This window comes from Leucopleurus acutus (assembly GCF_964270905.1).
Source record: "Leucopleurus acutus genome assembly, chromosome: 6".
NCBI classification, from domain to species: Eukaryota; Metazoa; Chordata; class Mammalia; order Artiodactyla; family Delphinidae; genus Leucopleurus; species Leucopleurus acutus.
In genome coordinates, this window is record NC_139149.1 from 64923431 (window position 1) to 64947635 (window position 24205).

General features: G+C 36.6%; 1 protein-coding gene across 3 annotated transcripts in view; it reads right to left on the minus strand.

Annotated features, from left to right (window-relative positions):
* Positions 1-4678: 4678 nt before the first annotated feature.
* Positions 4679-24205, minus strand: part of SESTD1 (SEC14 and spectrin domain containing 1) — a 132747-nt gene continuing 113220 nt past the window's right edge. For all 3 annotated transcript variants that reach the window (XM_082841907.1, XM_082841906.1, XM_082841905.1), the window contains exons 11-18: positions 18642-18836; positions 18001-18115; positions 16387-16546; positions 13111-13192; positions 11892-12014; positions 10931-11122; positions 8323-8444; positions 4679-5567 (exon numbers count right to left, since the gene is read on the minus strand). In XM_082841907.1, coding sequence (XP_082698033.1) covers positions 5438-5567; positions 8323-8444; positions 10931-11122; positions 11892-12014; positions 13111-13192; positions 16387-16546; positions 18001-18115; positions 18642-18836 — 1119 coding nt within the window. In that variant the 3' untranslated portion in view covers positions 4679-5437. The remainder of the gene's footprint in view (positions 5568-8322; positions 8445-10930; positions 11123-11891; positions 12015-13110; positions 13193-16386; positions 16547-18000; positions 18116-18641; positions 18837-24205) is intronic.

Sequence of the window (24205 nt, forward strand, 5' to 3'; positions counted from 1 at the left end):
CAAAGTGATACTTCGATCTCCTCATACCTTAATAAAAATAATACATATATTGATAGTATATTCTGAGCAAGTTTCTTGGCTGTGTAGACTAACATAAGAGTTAAGATGAAAAAACATTAAGGGAAAAACCAAGCATAGACATTTTTACTGACTTCTAAAACAACCAGGGTAACAATAATAGAAGAGATGTGTAGAACCGAAACGTGATGTGAGGCTTGATCATAGTGAACAGGTCTCTTTTTCTGAATGGAAGGATATCTGAACCGTCCTCCTGTCTCTTCAGGGAGCAACACATTTGGGGACACCCTAAAGAGATGGCATTTGACTTGTAAATACTTCTAAAGTGGCACCTTGAGATTCACCAAGAATGGCTTCAGAATTTAGCCTTTTGACAGAAACAGTTTTCTACATGCCTTGGATCCGTAACAACGCTGCTCATAATACCTAAAGCTGGTAACTATTTTAGTTATTTGCTAAGAATTCCTGTATCATGATACGTGGGTATTATGTGTATTGCCTCCTAAGAGTTTTCTCACAAAAATAATCTTGATTCTTTTAAAATTTTACTTACTGCTTTCACACTACGTAGTCATGGTTGTGGCTTTCCTGTGATCTCTTAAGTTCTTCATGTTCTAGTACAGGCTCTGCTTTTTCTTGAAGCACACGGACTAGTTTTGACATGTTCTTGTCTGCTTTAAAATATTACGGTCGTGTTATTCAGCATCATATCTAGGACGCTTTTCAGTCTTAAAACATTCCCCCTTGTTTATGCTATTTCATGGAGCACCCTTAGTTCTATCAGCCTCTATTACAGGACCAGTCTTTTTCTGTTATTATCACTACCCAAGTTTACCAGGATTACTCTTCTCTAACCATAACAGCACTAACGGTGGTCAGATTCATGCTCTTGTTTCTATAGGTTGGTGCTGGCTCACTAAGATCCTAAGTATGATTTTTACTTACTTTCTTACTTATTGATGGAACTGTGTCGTGTCCTGTCAACCTCAAAGTAGATGATACTCCTCATTTGTCCTCCATCTGGCTGGCCTATCATCCTGTCATAAAAGAGTTAATTTGTCAGATTTAAAAGGCTTGCTATTTACTGCCAAGCTCGTTGACCCCACCCTTGGCATTTTCAGTGTATAGAATGGAGGGAAACGGAGCATTGGGAGGTGAGCAGACAAGGTTCCCTTTCCCCCAAGACCCCATGCTTCCACCTGTGACAAGAGCAAGATTAAAGAATGCTCCATTTTCTATTCTGAAAAGGTAATACCTTCCACTTTGAAAGACATTTTGGCTTTCAATACTTTTTTAACATGATTGTACTTCATTCTTAAAATTATTTGATATGATTTCTCTATTTTACAGATCCAGAGAAATTTAGTGATTTTTTACCAAGGTCAGTAAATGACAAAGCCAGACTTTGAAGTCAGGTATTTAAACTCCAAACTCTTTGCATTATATTCACTATAGTTCTTATTTTAGCCTTTATGATCTTTCCTCTACTATTCTTGCCATTATTCATGTATCTTAGCTAAAACTAGATTTTCTGTAGCACACACTAAAGTCAAATAATGTCAGGTGTTTTATCTGTGCTTCATTTTGCCTCATCAAGGTATTCATTGCCCTACATACCAAGAGAGTATTTTCCACTCCCATCTGGAGCTTTTTATTTTTAGAACTGAAAGTTAACAGTGGTTAAGTTTGCTAATTAGGTTAACTGGTCAGCTATGTTCCAGCCCATCTTCGTAATCCTAGAGAATTTTTCCTTTCAAGGTTTAAGCAAAGACATCCCAATCATAGAACTCTTGTCATTGATGATATTTACCGATGTTAATTTCCTCTACTGTTTTCAATAGGCTCAAGATGGGGAGGACTTTAGCAATTATAGTATGCTTGGTTTTTAGTAACCTCAGTATTTTATTAAGGTCCTGTGAGGATGGGAAAAGTACACAGTAATTTCCAATCTCTCTGGCAGAGAACTTACAGTGTAGTAGAAAATTCTGAATTCTTTCTCCAAATGCAGGTGGTACAGTGAGACAGGTTCACAATCAATCATGACATTTGTTACAGTGGGTTTATGTATGATTTACTCAGCACCATCAGAAAAGTAACTGTCACGTTCACATTAAGGAGAATGCACTAACTATAATAATAATACACTAAATAGCACACCCCACACATGAACTGACAGGGTAATGAAACAAACGACAAACACGTTAATACTAGGTAACGCTTTGGAGCACTGGCCAATTTAAAGGCCTGTGAAGTGAGAGAAATATCCAGCCTTCTACACAGCAAGGAAGCCTAGAACTGCCACTGATATCTTAGTTGGCAGGCTGAGCAGTTTCATCAACATGACCAATGAGTTACAAGAGTAGAACAAGGTCACCAACAATGAGGACTGGGAATAAAGTCAATTTCATCTGAAATGAAGTTATCATCTTCGCATATCATAACTGCCGGGTTAGACTTGTGTGAAGAACAGAGGCCAAAACTGTCCTTAGATATGGAGCTTACACGGGAACAAATACATGACATGAAGACAAAAGGAAAAAAACAAAACAAAATGAAGCTGGCCCAATTAACATTTCAGTAATTCCCTGAGATGAGCTAAAGTAATGTGGAAAGTTGCAGCATATACCAATTAGAAATGATGGTTCTTTCTCCGTTATATCTGCGGGGCTAATGTTAATTTATGATGTACAAAGAACTTGTCATTTCAAACAGACTGCAGTCACTTCCTTCACAGGTATTCCAAGTGAACTATGACCTTATGAAAAAAATCACATTAGGGCACTGTTGGGTTTTCATTCATAACTGTCTATGTGTATACGGATATACAAATAGAAAGTAGCAGCACAGTTACAAATGAAAAGCAACAATATTTATTATGTGATAAAAACATTCATCTTCATTTGAACTACTCAAATTACAAATATTTCCAGATGTGCCTTATTTCACTCTTGCTGTAGACAGGATAGCTTAAGGCATATAAAATTAACTCATTTGACAATCAGTAGGCAAGTTGATGGTAGAACTAAAGAGTCTCTTTACTTACAGTCAAATTCCTTTCTGGCAAAGTCTTAATAAAAACATTCGAATTCTGTGAAATTCAGTAAGAGAAATAGATATTGAATACAACTAAGTATCTAAATTAGCCAGTATTTAAAATACCAAATGACTTCCTGATGAATAGATTCACTCATAAGTCAGTCCTAACTTTAGGAAATCTGTTTAAAACATACTTCAGACTACAATACAAGAGGGATTATTACTAATGCCTACAACAGACCATTCACATACAGGGGAACTGAGAAACTATTATGCATGAGCAAAAGGCTGGGAACAGGAGAAGTCAGGCCCAAAAGATTCCTTCCCTCAAAAGAGCTTATAATATAGCAGTACAGACATAAACAACTGTAGCACGTGGTCAGCACCATCATGAAGACTGAAATGAAGAATCACAAACATTTACACTCACAAAAGTTAAGCCCTAAAAGACTGAGGATTATCGAATATAGAAAAACCTTCCTGGATGTTCTCAGAGCAGTGGCAGCATGAGAGGGAACAGCTGAATGTGGCCCCAGATTTTCTGGCATGTCTCTTAAAAAAAAGGCTGCATCTTTTACCAAAATTACTCCAAGAGGCGAAAGGTGGAAAATATGGTAAATAACTTCACCTAGGTTGGAATGTCAACTAGGTAGCTGAAAGTACAGGCTTAGAATTTTGGACCAGATATGTAACCCAGGACACTGGGATAAAATAGAAACCCTAAGGATGAGATACTTCCAGAAGCATCCTGAAGACAGAATCAGAGAGAGCACATTTTAGTAGATGCATTTTAAGTAAGACTTATGTGACTGGACTCAGTTACAGCAGAGGATAACATCTTCAAGGGAGAAGACACTGTCTAGGAAAGGTTGCTCAATGGTATAAATGCTGCAGAGGCAAAGAAGGATAAGGGATGCAGACTGAGAAAAAAAAGTCATTCAGTTCGGTAACTGGGAGCCCATTGAGAACCACTGCATTGCTGGTCTGTGTAAAACCAGACTGCAAGGTGCTGAGCAGTGAGTGATGAGGGTGCAGGGTCAATGGATATGGATTTCTCCAAGAAGTCTGGCAGTGAAGAAGGCTGGAGAAACCAGCAGGCTCAGAGGGAGCTTTTTGCATTAGAAGATACACGAGCATTTCTGTAGACAATGAAAGGAACCAGCATACAATTCTTTGCATAATTTTGTATTGATCACAGACTACAAATTGTTTTTAATCTTTCTCAAAAACATTTTCTGAAATAAAAATTAACAAAAAATTATGTTTTTACCATTTAAACTTAATATAAACTTAAAAGCACTAACATTTCATAAATTTTATTTCTAAAAGAGTTGTACAATTTTTATTATACCACTTCAGAATCTTGCTTCTAGTCTATCTTGAGAAATTTAATTTTATTAACAATTGCTATTTTAGTTCCTGAAAGATTACTCTGATATAAAGGATTACACTTAAGTAACTATGTAGGCCTTCTTCCCCAGCCCTCCTCCCCCAGAAACAAAATATCTTCAGGGTAGTTAATAATTTGGATAACATTTTTCAAGTTGAAGAAGAGAAAAATGAGAAATAGTATTCCATTATTCATAAGTTCTTAAAGATCTAAATTGTTCTTCACAATAATTTTTCATGATAAAACATGCTTATTTATTATATACACATGCTTACATATAAATTTCCTGGCTAAAATACATGCAACATGAAAAAACAAATACTAAACCATCCTCACAATGCTAAGAATGCCCTTTTAAATAAGGCACTCATGTTTGGAAATAGATATAACCACCAAATTAAATAAGATGTTTAAAAGAAGCCTTTTATTAAGCACAAACAACTTTTATACATTATCAATACAAATAGGAAAATGTTTTTTAATGAATATGATATATCAAAAATCTGAAGGTTTTCTTCATACTGACACAATAAAAATAATCAATTTTGAAGGAGAATTACAAAGTAAAATTTTGAGGACACCACTGTCTACTAATAACAGTTTAACTATAGTCTAAATTTACTACATCACTCGGGGAGGAAGGGCAACCATTTTTTATAGAGAGAATTCCTAAACTCTTATTAGCACCATTCAAAGCTTATTATCAGTTATTCATCTACAAACTGACAGGTCAGGTAAAGCTTTAAAGCAAGTTTTCAGTGCAATGTTTACAGTTCCTTCTTTTAAGATACTTGGAGTCTATGGTCTCAAAGCATGTTAAATAATTCTGCCTTGGTAGTTACAAGATGTTAACACATGGAGAGAAACGTGTAATGGAAAGAAATGAGGCTTATCCTGGCTGTGAAATGCATCTTAACATATTGTAGCCGATGCTGCAGTATGCCAACGACATGCGGGATTATGAACTGCAGATCTGCGGGAAGAAGGCAGCTATTAGCTCTCTGTAGTCATCATTTCGGGATGTCTCAGCTGCTGCCTTTTGAGACTAACTAGTTTCATCCTGTCTCTGATGTGTTCTGCAGTAGAAGCCATGTCACTTGGACTCCCAAAATATTGTTCAGTTCTAAAAATCAAAACAGAAAAAGCCCAGTCAGATTAATACAAATCCATTGACTGCAGTGAATGCAAAAGGAAGCAAAAATTACCATAAAAATTACCTACGTGGTATGGTGTTAGTTCTTTTTGCAGACCATACTGTTTACCTCTGAGTAGCAATTTGGTAGGAGAAACATTTTTTAAAATGGCATAATATATATTAAGACATGTTGAGAAAAATTTATTAGAAGTATAAATGTCCTATCACGTACACTTATGATAATCTCAATAAACCAAACAATTCAACAAATAAACAAAACAATGCAACAGTGTAAATGTTATACTTTTAGCTTGGGGCCCATAAGCATACACAAATATAAAATTTGTATGTGTACTTCAGTGCTAAGGGCTACGGACACCAGTTGTCTAATATAGCTACCAAGTAAAATATCCGTTTAATGTTAAGCCATCATTTGGGACATTAATAGGTGAAATTATTTAATTTTATCCTATCTGCAAAGACACAGTATTCAGAGTCACAGAATCTTTTAGAGCTCTACGAGTTCTTGGAAATAATTTGGTTAAGCTCCTCATTTTTTAGATCAGAAAACTAAGACCTGGAAAATTAAATGACTAAGATCACACAGTGGAAAAAACAGAATTTGAACCTGGGTCTTCAAGCAGTGAATCCAGAGAGACCACCTAATTTCTTTTATTGTTCTAGGAGAATGTTACAGAAGATAAATCTGACTAAGCTTACTGTCAAACTTTATACAGCATAAACAAATTATCATATAAAAGGGAATGAAATAATAATCGCAAATATTAAAGTTGTGAAATTAGAATATACAGCCCTAACTTACTCTTTTATCTTAAAAATGAAAATGACACATGCTATTTGTAGAACACAGGAGGAGAAGCCCAAGCAAAAATACCAGGGGTAGATGCTCCGAGGATGACTTAAGTAGAATGAGACCGACTTTATGACAACTGGTTATGAAACACAGAAATGAGATTTTGGCGAGGGGAGGGGGGGGGTTCCTGGAATGGAACAACCAGAAGCACCCTACTAATACTGTTACCAGCTGAATTTATAAACTTTTAGATTTTATTCTCTTTTATACACTGGAGATATACATGACTTTAAGCTACTTCTGATTGTTCAAGTTTAGGTACGACTAGAGATTATCTAAGTACAGACTATGAATAGTATTTGTTCCTGGGCATAAAGTTATATCTTCTCAATATCAATTCCAAATAATCATTTGAAGTTCATGACACAGTAGTAGTGCCACTTACCATGTGTCACAATTGTTTTAAGTAGTTTATATACATTTAGCTCATTTAATTTCCTCGCTCTTGTAACCTGAGGAGGTATGGAAAATATATCCCTATTTTTATTTTTATTTATTTATTTTTTTGCAGTACGCGGGCCTCTCACTGTTGTGGCCTCTCCCGTTGCGGAGCACAGGCTCCGGACGCGCAGGCTCAGTGGCCATGGCTCACAGGCCCAGCCGCTTCGCGGCATGTGGATCTTCCCGGACTGGGGCACGAACCCGTGTCCCCTGCATCGGCAGGCAGACTCTCAACCACTGCGCCACCAGGGAAGCCCCATATATCCCTATTTTTAGATGAGGGAATTGAGGCACAGAAAGGTTAAGTGGCTTGCCCAAGATGTCATAGCTCATAAGTGGCGGAGCTGAGATTTAAACCCAACAAATCTGGATCCAGAGTCCACAATCATACCCATTACACTCTGTTACAATGTAAGGATACCTGTATTCAATGGTTTGGTTTCTCTATTGTTTTATTTTTTTGCAGTACGCGGGCCTCTCACTGTTGCGACCTCTCCCATTGCGGAGCACAGGCTCCGGACGCGCAGGCTCAGCGGCCATGGCTGACGGGCCCAGCCGCTCCACAGCATGTGGGATCTTCCCGGACCGGAGCACGAACCTGTGTCCCCTGCATCGGCAGGCGGACTCTCAACCACTGCGCCACCAGGGAAGCCCGCTCTATTGTTTTAATTCAACATCCTCTGGATTACTTCTAAATTATTTTTACTGAGAAGGTCTAGCTCCTTGTAGATAAAGCTCCTTCTGATTCATTTACTGGTCTGTTTATTTTCAAGAGGCTATTTCTTATTTTTATGATCAACTATTTGAAATGGAAAGGAATGTGAGAATCACGACCCCATCATTTTACAAATGAAGAAATTAGGACTCCATACAGCACAGTGAAAAGAGAATGGATCTGGTGCTAGACAGACCTGAAACTATATTCTAATTCCACTTAGAAGCTGTGAAATCCTGAGGACCTTACTTAACCTTTCTGAGCTTTAGTTTCTTCATTTGTGAATCAAAATAATCATACTGCTCTAGCCCTGGTCAAAAGTAATTAAGGTGAAGTGTTTAACTTGGGGCTTGGTATATATTTTAAGTTACTAAACATTAGTTCCCTCCCCATCCCTTCCATGAATGAAGCCCAAAGTCACCAGCTCCTTACCATTAAAGTCAAGGTGAGAACCCAAGATGTCAACCTAGTCGATGATCTTTATTCTACAACAAGCTATCAAGAGCAATAAATTTGACAGCAGCAAGTACCAATTGCTACTATTGTTAAGAGCCCAGTAGGATTTCTTTTCATTTTAAACTAACCTTTTGTAGAAATTGAAAATGTGAACCAAAGCTAATTTACCAGGACTTTTAAAAAACAGACTTTCTTCTCTTGATATCTCTTTAAGACCTTACTGATAAAAACACAAATTGTAAGAACATGCACCATACCCATCAGGATAAACCACAGGAACAGTTAGTCTATCTAAAAGCGATTTCCCAACTGCTTCAATTTCATCAAATTGCTCCTCATCATTAATAGCTTCAGGCTCTTCTGGACAGTCTTGCAAAATCTGCAACAAATAAAAATGCAACATCAATCAAGAGACACAGAAAAGGAATCAAGTTCATGCAAGTTTAGTAGATGGAAGGTGTTTTTATTCTGTTCTTAGCATCTTCGTGTATGCCATTATAGAAGATTGATCAAAGCTGGCCCAAGAAATTCAAACAAAATGAAATACACAATCCCTACTAATAATATAACTGGAGCATGAAGAGGTTTATAGTGATTTCCAAGAAAAAAATAATACTAGACTACTATTTGGAATCTAAGCTCAAACTGTGCTTAAAAAGTAGTATTCTTTCATTCATTAAGTAACTATTTATTGAATACTTACTTTATGTTTATGTAGCAGCTTGGGATATGAATGAGATACAGATTTTGACCTCAAAGAGCTTACAGACTTCAAAAATGAAAGAAAATATAAATACATAACAACATATACTCAGAGTACAAACACATAACTGATGTGATTATCTAGCTAGAAACTTTATAGTTATTTTAAAAAGTGATCCACTGACCTGAGTTAAATGATGTAAGCAAACAAACAAAACAAAAATAACAACAAAAAAAGATGTAAATTAAGGTTTTAATTCAAACATAGGAAGTTCTACAGTCCTTGATATTATTTTTTCCTTAACTATTACCATTTAAATTTAAATGGTACAAAAGAAAATAAGGAAAGAAAGAAAAAAAATGCTGTGATTTGTAACAGTTAAGTCTACAAGTACAGACCCACACATAGTAGCCACTAAGTACATGTGGTTAGTGAGCTTTTGAAGTATGGCTAGTCCCAAATTGAGATGTTCTATGGGTCTAAGATACACTCCAGATTTAAAATAATAATACTAATTTTAAAAAATTACCTCCAAGAAAAAAACCTACAAAATTTGGGGCAGAAGAAACTATTTATTTTTACAACTTTTTTTGCATTATAGTTTACTTAATCCAATTATGTTTACTTCAGCATTACTCATAAAGGACATTTTCATATTGTAAAATTCTAGATTAAATTTAAATATTTTCCCAATCACTATCATTTGCTATACAAGTTGCTTATAGTTGTGGTTATATTTATGCTTACTGGTATAAAATACAACACACTCAAAAGAAAAATAACATCTGATAACAAAAGGCTTTACATAGGTTGGCACAATAAAATAACTTAAAGAGTTTATTACAAGCATGATAAAGGCCATGTACCAGAAGAAATAAGAATATTAATTTTCTATGAAAAAAAGTCTCAACCATATTCATTCTTACATAATTTCTTAAAGAGATCTAGGTTTTAAAATGTCCTTGCAGATACATTTTTAAAGCACGATCCTAAAAAGTTATCAGTGGTGTTAGAAATAGGGCCAGTGGTCACCCCGGGATGGGCAGCAGAAGCAGGGTGATTAAAAGAGGGTGGAGAGCCTCTGGTGTACTGGTAACGTTCTGTTGTTTGAATAGTGCACTGATTACACAGGCATGCTCACTCTATGAAAATTCAGTGAGCAGAACATTTGAGCTGTACACTTTTCTATGTTAATACTATACTTCAATAAAAAGTTTTCATTAAAACCATCAGTAGATAAACAAGTCAAGCCATTTTGTGTACGTTCATTCATCATCACCAGGCCCATTTTACACTAAAACACTGACCTGTGGAGTTCAGTGACCAGCTCAAAAAGAGTTAACTGTGGACATTTCCTAACAAATGTACTGCATAACACAGACAGAAACTGCTTAATTCCTGAGGTTCCTGGCAATTTCTCTTCTGTTCCACAGACTAAGGCTATCACATTTACATCTTAGGTTTCTCATATCTTAAATTGTATTGAACATTCCCTACATATAAACTGTGATCGTTAAGAGATCAAAACAAAGTTAACTACTTAGTAAGACTCCTCTTTGGAATGGAAATATAAGGCTTGGGTGCTATAAATTTTCACTGTGCAGTTGAGAAAAAGGTTCTATTGAAAATTTGCCTGCATATTTCATTTTTGGTTTCTGGGACTAATGAATTCATTAAATAATAAATTCTAGAATGAATCTTTAAAGACAACACATTAACAAAATTTTTATCCTTACTCTCATAATTTTAGCTGGACAGTCTCTAAACATTATAAAAATCACAAATGACCTTTTAAAAAATTTATGACAAATAGTAGTAGTTGCCAAAGCAAAGTTTCCTTTCCTGGCATAATGAAACAGATGGGAGTCATGACACCTGAAAGAACAGACAGTACATTCTGGGCACCAGGTCTGGTGAGGAGAAACGTGCTGCTGAGAGAGGACTACTGGATAGTTTCAACTCCTCTAACCACAGTACTCTAGCACTGGTATGGCTTACTAAGAATCTGATTTGAACTTTCTAAGACAATACATTATATCTAAACAAGCTTTAAACAATGAAATTAATATAAATTTTAAAAAACAGACTAATAACAAAATTACAAGGTTAACACATTTTAAACGTACAAACACTACTGAAACTACATTTTTAAAAAAGCGAACCTTTTCAGCATTTGAGTGAAACGCAATAGCCATTTCCAGCCTATGTACCCTCTCTTCAGATGCTATTGTAAATTGTTTCCATACTCTGTTCAGTCGAGGAAGTGTATCCCCAGATGATCGAGAGGTGCAGCGCAAAGACTGGCACAGCACAACTGTGGCCTGTAGCAACTGTCTTCCATAGTCATAAGTGCTCTAAAAAAGAAAAAGTCAACATGAAATTATAATAAAAGAATTCTGAAAAGAGGGATGGGAAAGTGTGCAGGAGGACTGAGATTACAATTAAGCAACACTACTAGAAATCAATAATGAGTAAGTCCACTGGCACTTACTGCTACAAGTTGTCTGCATGCATAAATGATAAAGGGGAAGCAATACTTTCAGTTAATTTTTATTAAGTTGATTTTTTGTCTGGCTTCCCTCTCTTACTCTGTTTTCCCCACCTCGGTCTGCTCAACCATGACCCCCCACCCCACAAAAAAAAAAAAAGGTTTGCTCCCTCATTGATCAAAACGAATGGGTGGCAAATGGGCACTTTATATTACATACAGGAAACCACACTGTTACAATGTGAACTCAATAGTTAGGGAAAATAAATTAAGATACTTTTCACATGCAAAAAAAAAAAAATCTGTGTTGCTATGCTAACACTGGTGAGATGCAGAAACTAGGGTTTGTCATTTACTGATATACTTTCGTGAGTGAACAGTTACTGCCTAAAAATGTCATAATATATACCATAAATCAGAGGAAGCATACAGAACCTGCATTCAGGAAAACATAAACCCTCTCAAGTTTATGCAGGCTAGTTTTGATTCACCGGCTGACATTTTCTTAGTTCTGTAATATTTCTGGATTAACGTAACCAATCTTCTTGGACTTGGAAGGTTAAGTTACATTACAATCATGCAGAAAGCTATGCGAACACATAGCTTGTAGAAAAGGAAGATAACCAGTTCTGCACCTGGGCAACATCAACAAATTTTCTATGCTTCTCCAGTAGAACTTTCGTTTCCTGAGCATCATCACCCAGTCTGATGTGGGTCTTAAGAAGAGCATCCAGAAGTTCACTTAGCCATTCTACTGCCTAAATGAAAATAAATAACAGTGAAGCTGGATTCATAACTCTTTATGTCTTATATCAAAACATCATATTTATATAAAGAAAGATTACTATCATGTGATTAATTAATCCATTAGTTATAACCTTAATAGCTTATTTCATTCAATGCCAAGCTACATGAATTAATGACCTCTCCTCCCACTCAAAATTTTTAAAAATCTAAAGACAAGACCTATTAAAGAGAAGCACTCATTTAAAATTAACATCGCATGATTTATACTAATAGAACATCATGTGTTTATGTAATATAATCTTATTGGAATCTCATTATAGATTTATGTTACTACTTAAAATCATAAGTTTCTTCTAGGTCAAGCTGGAATCATGTTCTTTGATGCTAACTATACAAAGATAGCAAATTGTTTATCTAGCTGAAAAACCTTCTTGTGGGTTAAAAAGCAATAAGCTATACCAGGCTTCATCCTGGGATGTGTAACTGACAACCAAATCAACAGTAATAAATAATACATAATCCCAATTTCTAGCTCAATAGAGCATTTCATTGAGAAGATAAGTCAAATGAGACCAGTAAGGGCTTCCCTGGTGGTGCAGTGGTTAAGAATCCACTTGCCAGTGCAGGAGACACGGATTCGAGCCCTGGTCCGGGAAGATCCCGCATGCCACGGAGCAACTAAGCCCACCACAACTACTGAGCCTGCACTCTAGAGCCCGCGCACCACAACTACTGAAGCCCGTGTGCCACAACTACTGAAGCCCACTCACTTAGAGCCCATGCTCCACAACAAGAGAAGCCACCATAGTGAGAAACCCGTGCACTATAACAAAGAGTAGCCCCCACTCGCCGCAACTAGAGAAAGCCCGCGTGCAGCAACGAAGACCCAACACAGCCAAAAATAAATTAATTAAAATAAATTTTAAAAAAATGAGACCAATAAGGTAAGTGGGAATACAAAACTTTATTATTTTGACAGGATAAACTAGAATGTGACTTAATGAATTTACTTGCTTAGGACCATGAAAAGTACACTTTTGTTTATAGTTAGGTGAAATCAATCTTCTAAGAAAAGGCAAGTGCATAATGTGCCTGATTGATCTTTACCTGGGCAGCATCTTCTTCACATTTAAACAACTGCACCATCTGAAGCATCTTTAATCTTCGCACATCTACCATGTCTTCACATCTAATAAATCCAAACATAAATTTAGGACATTTCAGTTTTGTTGATAACTAGTATAACACCACCATCTGGCACACATGTTTTACAGTATACTAAAATACTCAGTCCTACACTATGGAGACTGTAACTATTTTGTATTGATTTGTAAGAATTTTAAGGATATCTGTATCTGTGTTATATCAAAACCTTAAAATACCTGAATGGTACTAAATCACAAACCCTCCTGAGTATAGTATGGATTCTGCAAAATACTGAAGCAAAGCACAAACACAGCAGTACACTAAAACCCGAAGCAATATCAACTGCCAATTAGCATTAAACAACCTTCAAAGATAAAAATGTAAAGTTTCTAAAATACTAGTTTAGAGAATGATGCTCCAAGGGAATAAAAACAATAAATAAAGCTTTTCATTACATTATACATTACCCAGAGTAATATTAAATTTTGAATTTAAAAAAACCTCCATCTATGTTCTTAAGAAAGAAAAAAAATTCTGTTGATCTCTGGGTGGAGAGAAACACAATTCAGAGTATTCTTAAATTTTACTGTGGTCTGCCTGGATAATATACAGATTACAATTTTAAGCTGACTTGATCTAGCTCAGCTCTGATCCCTTCATTTTGATTCCCTTCATTCCCATACAATTCCATGAACTTTAGATGAGAAGGTGGAAACTCACTGCAGTACCAAATACCAATAACAAGCTACCCATGAGGCACTGGACTCCACTATAGTTAATATTCTTAAGGAAACTTGATAACAATAGGTAAGTCATTGTCACAAGGCTATTTTTTATAAGGATGCCCTCAACAAAAGCCCATAACATATTGTTAAAATGCAACTTGGTTAAACAATTCTACAAGGGACTGAAGGGAAGTAATCATGATAAGTATTTTTACAATTTGAAGACAATGTAAGACACTTCAGTGATGAAGATGATATCATACACATATTCAACACATATTGTCAGGTATGACTAATGTGCTTGAAAAGGATAAGACATGGTCGCTACTTTTAAGATGGTCTCATTCGGGGAGATGGACTTTCAAATAAACAATGTGATAAACACTACTGCGGAGCTGTATGAGAATAGGGAGGAACAAGTAACAAACTTGCCTTAGAAATCTAAAAAGGTTTCCAAGGATAAGTACCCCTGAGTCTTAAAGAATAAGTAGGAATCCAGTCGGCAGAAAACAAGGAAAGACGTATTCTAAGTCATGGATGCATGAAATAACATGATGTGTTCAGGAAAGTGAAAACAAGTGTGTGGTTTTGTAGAAAAATCAAAGGAGGTAAGATTATGCAGGACTGGATTATGAAGGGTCTCCTATACTATTCCAAAGAGACTGAACTTCATCTGAGAAAATAGGAAGTCACTGAGAGGAGTTTATACAAGGAAGTTGGGGATTAGATGTGCGCTTCACAAAAGATTGTGCTCTTGCACAACAGACTGTAGACGAGCAATGCCAGAGGCAGCTAAGATCAGGTAGAATGAAGTGTTCATGATTCAGAGACAGCAGAACTTGGGCATCTGATTAGGCTGTAAGGGATGAGGAAGAGTAAGGATTTTAATAAATCCTTGGGATAAATTCCAAGTTTGGTAGCTGATGGTATTTTTAACCTCGATAGGAAACTAAAGGAGAAGAGCAAGTTTTGGAGGAGAATGATTCTGATCTGTCCATATTAGTTTTTTTGAGTAGTGTATGGGTCATCCAGGTGGAGACATTCAGTAAGTAAGAGGAACTACGGGTCTAACATACAGAAGAGGGGTCTGGGTCAGAGTCATAACTACTTAATCATGGTCAATATTAAAGAAAGTCATTAAGTAGTAGAGTGAGAAGAGAATTTGGCCTCAGAACAAACCCTGAAAGCAGTGAAATTAGCTAGAGGACAAGCAACCAGTGAAGAGAACCAAGAAGAAACAGAGTGCCAGGAGGAGACTCATGAGGGTGTTTTCAAAGAAGACAAGGTCGTCAGGAAGTTTCAAGAAGAAAGAAAAAGTCATTTGTGCCTAATTCTATTCAGAGTGGTCAAGCAATGTCAGGACCAAAAGTATTCCCTGGATTTTGAGCAAGATCAAGCATTTATTACACATGACAATTACAAAGTCACTTGTGACATCAGTAAGAGTATGTCCAGTGAAATGGTGAGGGGAGAGGGGAGACCGAGAAGGGATGAAAAGTAACTAGAGGCAGTGAGGAAGTATGATTGCAGATTAGACCATCAATGACAGCTGTCAGGAAGGAGAATTCTAGGGCTAGAAGACAAAGGGTTGAAGGTATATGCATGTGTGTAATTGTCTAATTTTTTTTTTAATAGGAGAGATTTAAGCATTTAAATGAAAGGCAGGGATCAGAGTAGAGAATGGGAATTGACGGAGTGAGAAGATGATGGGGACACACGGCTTTGATAAGAGCAGACATATATCATCTTTGTGATGAGAATAAATAATGAAATGGATACGTTTGCAGATATGAGGATAGAAGGAATTTCTGTCTAATGACTATTTTCTCTGTGATGTAAGGGAAGAGTTTCTGTGAGGTTTTTGTTGATGACCTTAGAATTTCGAAGTGTACAAAGCTTTCACACAACCATGCTAGCCTATATATACTAGCATATGTTAATTTAATCCTTTACTTTGCAATACTCTGCAATTGCTATTGCAAACTGAGTTTTCAAAGAACCCTTTAAATTCCTAGTTCTACATCAAAGGAAACTAAAAATCATCTTACCCAGAGTTTACTGTCTAATCCTTCTACAGCAAATATGAGAACAATGGATGCATGAAAATTTCTGAAATGTTTAGATGAAGAAACACATCAATGTAAATGACAGATTTAATAGCAACTCTAAACTAAATGAAAATAGAAAAGCAAAATTCTCCAAAAAGAGTTTTCTTAAAAGATAGACGAGTCATAGGCTACACTGGGGATATGGAATGTGATGTACTTGAGTGGAACCGAAAATTTTACCACTGAGTAAAAAGGGAAAATGTACCCATTAATTGAACAAACTGCCATTATTTGTTAGTACAATTATATACAATAATCATTACATTCACCAAAAACCTACTACATGCCTACTATATAACAGGTAAGAATTTTTACTTTGTATGGAAAATATAATCACATCACTTTTCATTTTAATTAATATTAGGTTGTCTTAGCAAAAATTAACATGAACAGTCAAACTTTGCCTTTGTTTCCTAAGCTGCATATCTTCCATCACTCCTTGTATGTGGTCCACATTTTCTTTATTTTCGATGGTTACATCCTTTCCATAGGCCCAGGATGCCTGATTGGAGATCTGATCCAGAAGACCTTGACCTTTTTCACGCAAACCTTGCAATCCTACATCTAAAACAAAAGTTATTATATTTAATCTCTTAAACCAGAGAAGCTTTCCCTCCCTTAAGTAAATCCTCTCAGCAGATACTGTACTTGGATTCCAAGTATAACAACTTTGTACATTAAACTACTTTGGGATGGAGCCCTCTGAATATTTCGATCAATAAAACCCCTTTAAATGTGGCTCAAACTGGAGCTCCCTCTCATTCAAATTCTCCCTAAAGAGAATTTCCAAAAGGTGAATTTCCATAGATAACAATTACTTTTCAAAACTGCAAATAGGAAGTGTGAGAATTTCTATTTTGATAAGATTTTCAATTTTTTCCTTTCTGTTTTTATGTAGTCCAATTTTTAGGAGAACAAGGCAAATATTCTGTTCAAAAAATATATGAGTTACAAGACATTAATACATTCAAGCAATGTATTCTCACTGTAAAAGGACACTGAACATTTTGAGTATAGGCGCTGTCCAGCTTACACCCAACGAGAAGCAACACTTAGGATATGTTTACAAGACTCTAAATTAGGTACATATACCAGAATTCTTTTAGCATTTTTAAAAGAAAAATATGGTTTAAGAAAACTTGTGACATTTTGAAATAAATTTCATTTGGCATATTAAATACTAAACATGTATTCCTCATATCATCTGTTAAAAATAACGAAGACTGTAAGCAAGTAAAATGCCAATACAAACGTGATTTTTCAAACCCATTCCCTCAAGTCCTTTTCAAAATTAATTAAATTGGTTCAATCACATGTGACCATTTTCCACTAAATCTCTGCCTTAAGTTACTGCTTTCCTCTCCTCCATTCTCCTTTGCCCTCCTGTCCCACTCAATACAACTCCCCTCCCATTTTCACATCCACTATCCACCTCTCCCAGTCACGTCTTAGGGAAATTCACTGTATTTCCTACTGTAGTAAAAGGTAAAAAGCCTTGGTGTCAAGTAAGGGTACTAGCTTAATGAAACTGGACCATCCTCTCCTTGGAGAGTATGTAACCTCGGCAGTATTCCCAGTTTGGAGAAACAAATGCACAGAACCAAACCAACTATTTTTTCACAAGGTTAGGATATAGCAACAACAAAAATCATTGCATAAAACACAGTTTGGGGCATACAGGGTTTACCACAGAACATTTCACAGCTAATTACAGTTTATGCATGCACTACAAATAACTGTTCATAGAATATGCAAGACATAGCACCTGTAGATTCGGCTGCGTAAACAAGAAAGGCTAAAGGCCCTGTGAAGGAAGGGTGACTGACCAACAATGAAAAATAAACACTGTAGCATAAATTACACCCTTTAAGGGGATAAAGCCTTTTTTATACCAATTTTTCCTATGTTCCCTGTTAATAATTATAATTAGATCAGTATAAGTTGACTTGTCTAACCATGGTAGTGATAGTTTTTAAAAAAAGAACCCTTATGTTTCAGCATTTTTAAAATCTGCTTACCAACACTTTTCAGCTTCTCTTCAAGCAGTTTTAAAGTTTGCTGAATCGATGCTCCATCAGCTGGTGCTACATCTACGCACAACATCCCTAATAAGCCATCCAACTGCTGAGACAACTAAAGCAGAGGGACACCAAAGAGATAACCCTGATGTAATCAGCATCTAAAGTGTTTAATGATTAATGAGGTTTATATCTAATGAGGTTATCACAATTATACTTGAAAAAGACTCTGCTGTTAAAAGACAAGGACAAATAATTAGAATACATGTTATCTGAATGACAGAACACACAGATGCATGCACCAGGAAGACAAAGTATGTCCAGGTCAGCAGAATGTTAAAAAGTATTGAAACTTCCATTTCAATCTATGTTATAAAGCATGAAGACTGAAAAAAACTATCCAAATGAAATATATCTAAGAGGTTGGGACACTCTAATTAGACAAAAAAAAAAAAGTTTAGTTGCATGCAGAATGCCTTAAAATTTTTTAAAAAATCAAAGAAGTGTATCTTATTTCCCCCACCAGTAAATTTTACTGTTCCAGAAAAATAATTAGGAGACATGCAAACCTGCAAAAATGATGTGCAGATAAGTATTCAGATAATTTGAAGAAAAGAAAAGCAATCAGAGTAGACACTTACATCTTGGGCAACACCATGAAATTCAAGAGCTGCTTGTAAGAGATTCTGCCTAAATTCCAGCTGACTGGCCTGTCGATAACAAACATCACTAAGTTGTTGCTGCAGCGACTTCAGTTCCACAAGATCTTCCTCATCCCCAGCATTTAAGAGTGCTGCAATTTGCTGATTAAGTTCCACATAAACTGCAAACCATTCCTGTAATATAGAGGTTGTAAAGTAAATTAAGGATCAAATCAGTTCCTGAAGAATACATTACATTTTACAATATCTCCAGATATACTAAGTAACATATATGAGAGTTTTCTAAAGCAAAATTATTTAAATTGAGGACGAAAAGTCCCCAGCGCCCAAATCCTTCCACTGCGATCCCTGGACTTCACTCCTGCCAATAGCAGGATCTATTTGCTCATCCTGGCCTCTAAATGTCCCCTTCTCTTTCCTGTTGTGTGTGAAACCTGTCACCCTCAGAGGAAGCAGTTAGCTCTGCAGCCCTTCTGATGGCTGTTTTTGCTTGTACAGCCAACCTACCACAAGCCTGGAAGTGGGGGAGATGGCTGCCTCACTCCTCATTACTCTTTCCAAACCATTTCTTCTGCTCCTTCTCTCAAAAACCACATCTCCAGTGAAATGCATGTAGTCGGATTACATCCTGCCAACCTTTTCTGTTGCAGGGCCTCATCTCAGAGCTAGCAGACTTCCCTGAACTTCCTCTCAGTGCCAGCCTTCTTCCTGACTTCCACTGTGTAGACATCCAACCAACACTGAACTAAGTCTTAGTTCCTTGACTCCCTCCCTCACTTCCAACTATCCTGTCCTCACCCCACCTCAGCTACCTACTCCAACAGACACAAAATTCTGTCATTATCATATACTGCTATACAGCCCCCGAATCTTAATTTCAAGAATCCCATTCTCTGATCACCAGTTGCTGACTCTCCAATTCACATCCTTGAGTATGCCTGCTCCTACAGCCCCATGAGGTCCACCAATCCATTGATCTCAGCATGTTCTACTGTCCAGCACTCAGGAGCCTCAGGTCCTCCCTTCTACCCTTTGTCAGAGGCTATAACCACCTCCCAGGGCACAACCCATGCTCATGCCCTGCTCTCCTTCCTTCCATCAGATTCACCTGTCAAAAACGAAGAACAGATGCAGAAAAAGCATCCATTTATGAGAAAAACTCTCCAGAAAGTGGGCATAGAGGAGACAAACCTCAGCATAATAAAGGCCATATATGAAAAACTCACAGCTAACACCATACTCAATGGTGAAAAGCTGAAAGCATTTCCTCTGAGATCAAGAACAAGACAAGGATGCTCATTCTCACCACTTATATTCAAAACAGTTTGGAAGTCCTAGCCACAATCAGAGAAGAAAAAGAAATAAAAGGAATCCAAATTGGAAAAAAAGAAGTAAAACTGTCACTGTTTGCAGGTGACATGATACTATACATAGACTATCCTAAGGACACCACCAGAAAACTACTAGAGCTCATCAATGAATTCAGTAAAGTTGCAAGATATGAAATTGATTACAGAAATCTGTTGTACTTCTATACACTGAAAACAAACTATCAGAAAGAGAAATTAAGGAAACAATCCCATTTACCATTGTATCAAAAAGAATAAAATACCTATGAATAAACCTACCTAAGGAGGTAACAGACCTGTACTCGGAAAACTATAAGACACTGATGAAAGAAGTTGAAGATGACATAGATGGAAAGATGTACCATATTCTTGGATTGGAAGAATCAATATTGTTTAAATGACCATACTACCCAAGGCAACCTACAGATTCAGGGCAATCCCTATCAAAGTACCAATGGGATTTTTCACAGAACTAGAACAAATAATTTTAAAATTTGTATGGAAACACAAAAGAACCCGAACAGCCAAAACAATCTTGGGAAAGAAAAACAGAGCTGGAGAAATCAGCCTCCCTGACTTCAGAATGCAAAGCTACAGTAATTAAAACAGTACGGTACTGGCACAAAAAAAGACCCATAGATCAATGGAACAGAATAGAGAGCCCAGAAATAAACTCATGCACTTGTGGTCAATCTATGACAAAGGAGACAAGAATACATGATGGAGAAAAGATGGTCTCTTCAATAAGTGGTGCTGGGAGAACTAGACAGCTACATGTAAAAGAATAAAATTAGAACATTCTCTAACACCATATACAAAAATAAACTCAAAATGGATTAATGACCTAAATGTAAGACCGGATACTATAAAACTCCTAGAGGAAAACACAGGCAGAACACTCTTTGACATGAATCGCAGCAATATTTTTTTGGATCTGTTTCCTAGAGCAAAGGAAATAAAAGCAAAAATAAACAAATGGGACCTAATGAAACATAAAAGCTTTTTCACAAAAAAGGAAACCAACAAAAATTACAACCTACTGAATGGGAGAAAGTATTTGGAAATGATATGAAAAATAAGGGGTTAATATCCAAACTACATAAACAGCCAATATAACTCAACATCAAAAAAATAAACAGCCTGATTAAAAAAATGGGCAGAAGACCTGAACAGACATTTTTCCAAAGAAGACATACAGATGGCCAACAGGAACATGAAAAGATTCTCAACATCACTAATCGTCAGGGAAAAGTAAATCAAAACCACCGTGAGATACCACCTCACACCTGTCACCTCACACCTGTCAGAATGGCTGTCATCAAAAGGAACACAAACAACAAATGTTGGCAAGGATGCGGAGAAAAGGGAACCCTTGTACACTATTGGTGGGAATGTAAATTGGTGTAGCCACTGTGGAAAAGAGTATGAAGGTTTATCGAAAAACTAAAAATAGAACTAACATATGAACCAGCAATTCTACTCCTGGGTTTATACCCAAAAAACCCCAAAAACACTAATTCAAAAAGATACATGTACCCCAATGTTCATAGCAGCACTATTTACAATAGCTAAAATATAAAAGCAATCTAAGTGTCCATATACAAATGAATGGATAAAGAAGATGTGGGATACACACACACACACATACACACACACAGACACACAATGGACTACTACTCAGCCATAAAAAAGAACAAAATGTTGACATTTTTAGCAAAATGAATGGACTTAGAGGACATTATGCTATGTGAAATAAGTCAGAAAAAGATAAATCTATATGATACTGTATGATAATCCATATAAATGTGGAATCTAAAAAAATAAAACAAACTAGAAAATATAATAAAAAAGATGCAAACTCACAGATATAGAGAACAAACCAGTGGTTACCAGTGGGGGAGGGCAAGACAGGGGGTGGGGATTAAGAGGTACAAACTATTAGGTATAAAGTAAGCCACAAGGATATACTGTACAACATGGGGAATACAGCCAATATTTTATAATAGCTATAAATGGAGTATAACCTTTAAAAACTGTGAATCACTATATTGTACACCTGAGATTTATATAATATTGTGTATTAACTGCACTTCTATTTGAACAAAAAAAACCTCAGACCTGGTTTCTCTTCCTGCTGTGTGCCTCCAGCAGCTGAAGGTGGCTGGATCAAATCAACTATGTGGATAGGTGTCTTTTTAAAGTTGTGACCAAATAACCTCAAATGGGCCTTCAGAAACCCTATTGTATTTCTCTAGTTACTTCACCTCCCTATTCTTATGATATGTTTTTTTCACTTCTTAAATATCCAACTCCCTTTCACCTCTTCACTCTAGCCAAAAATCCAACTTCATAATTCACTATGACGCCATCAGAAGAGAACTCTTTCATCCTCTCACAGACAAATCTATTACCTTCCCCGCTTCTGTAGCCCTAGGCTCTGCCCTCTCTGCTAAAATAATGAAGGAACTCTGCCTGATTCTAAGGCCAACTGCTCCACTGCACTCTACAGACTAACCTCTGCTGCCTACGCAAGGCTTTGCTCTTGCAATTATCTTCTCTTTTCAAATGGATTATTCCCATCAGTGTACAAATAAACTGCATCTTCTACTAAAAAACAAAATATATACTTAAGATATGTGGATTTTAATATATGTAAATTAAAGATAAAAAACCTTCCCTTAAAGGAGATCATTATACTCACTCTATCTTATTTCCTATTCTGTTTTTAATTCACTCTGATCAGGATTTTGTTCTTCCCACTCTTATCAAAAAAATCTCAGTCTTTATCTTATTGGACCTCTCAGTTGATTTTAACAAAGGTGACCACCTCTCCCTCCTTTTTCACTTCTTTCCTGAGCCACACAGATCCTTTTCGGCCTCTTCTGCTGGCTCTCCTTCCTCTCCTTGCCCTCTAAATTTAGGAGTGACCCAGGGTTCAGCTTTCCAAAGGCTCTTTTCTTCTAAACCAATACTCATTGGGTTTGGATGATTGCATCTTGTCCCACGCCTTTAAGTAACATCTATAGACTAATAATATCTTCAACCCTGACCTCTTCCCAAGATACTGATACCCAACTATCTAACAGCTATCTTCATTTGGATGACTAACCTGCCCCCACAGATACTGATTCTCCAGCCTCCCAAACCTACTTCTCTCAGTTTTCCCCACCTGAATAGTCATTAAGAATAAACACATGACTCCTCCAAGAGCCAGTCCTGCCGGCTCAACCTCGTAAGCCTGACAACTTCTCACCACTTCTGCTGCCTCCATTCTGTTAGCTTCCTGTCTTCCTATTTCACTGTGTGTCCCTACTCCCTATCCCCTATACAATAGCTGGTGATCTTTTAAAAACATAAATCAATTATCTGCTCAAATACTTCTCCAATGATTTCACATAATATTTAAAACAAACTTCAAGTTCCTTTTTCTGGGCTAAAATCACATGACATATTTTGGCCCCTGACTCCCTATCTTGCTCACTGCACTCCAACACTGCCAACATATCTGCTGTTCCTCTATCATGGCAAGTAAGCTCCTGCCACAGAGTGTTTCTACTGCTGTGTCCTCGATCTGAATTGCCCTTTGCTTGGATTACTCCTTCATATCATTTCAAGGTCTCTGATTAAATGTCATCTCCTCAGAGAGGCCCTTCCGGAAAGCCTTACCTATACTGCTCTCCACTCCCTCTTTCCTCAACTTGAATGTAAGTTCCGTATGATAAGACAGTGCTATATTCTCAAAAGCCCAGAACAACAAGTGACATTTAGTATGTGCCCTACTAGCATGTACTGAGTGAACACATAAAACACTTTTTATATTAGGTATTGTAGATTTGTTGACATTAAATTAGGTAGGTAACAGGTACTGTTCCAAATGTGGTCTCTCTTATGCCCTGTACCTAAAACTTGGGTTTCTCTAATCTGTCATATTGTCTTATTGCCTGAACTACTATGGAATTTTTGAGTATGATTACAGAGATGATGTAGTCATACATAATGCAAAGAACACCAGACTTGAAAGACAGACTCAAGGTCTGTCTTTTTCCTTCCTAAGGGTGTGATCTTCATCAAGTCACTTAATCTCTCAGAATCCTTTTCTTTCTTTATAGCAGTATGTTCAACTGGTGGCAATTTTGCTCCCTAGGGAACATTTTGCAATATTTAGAGACATTTTTGGCTGTCACAACTGTGAGG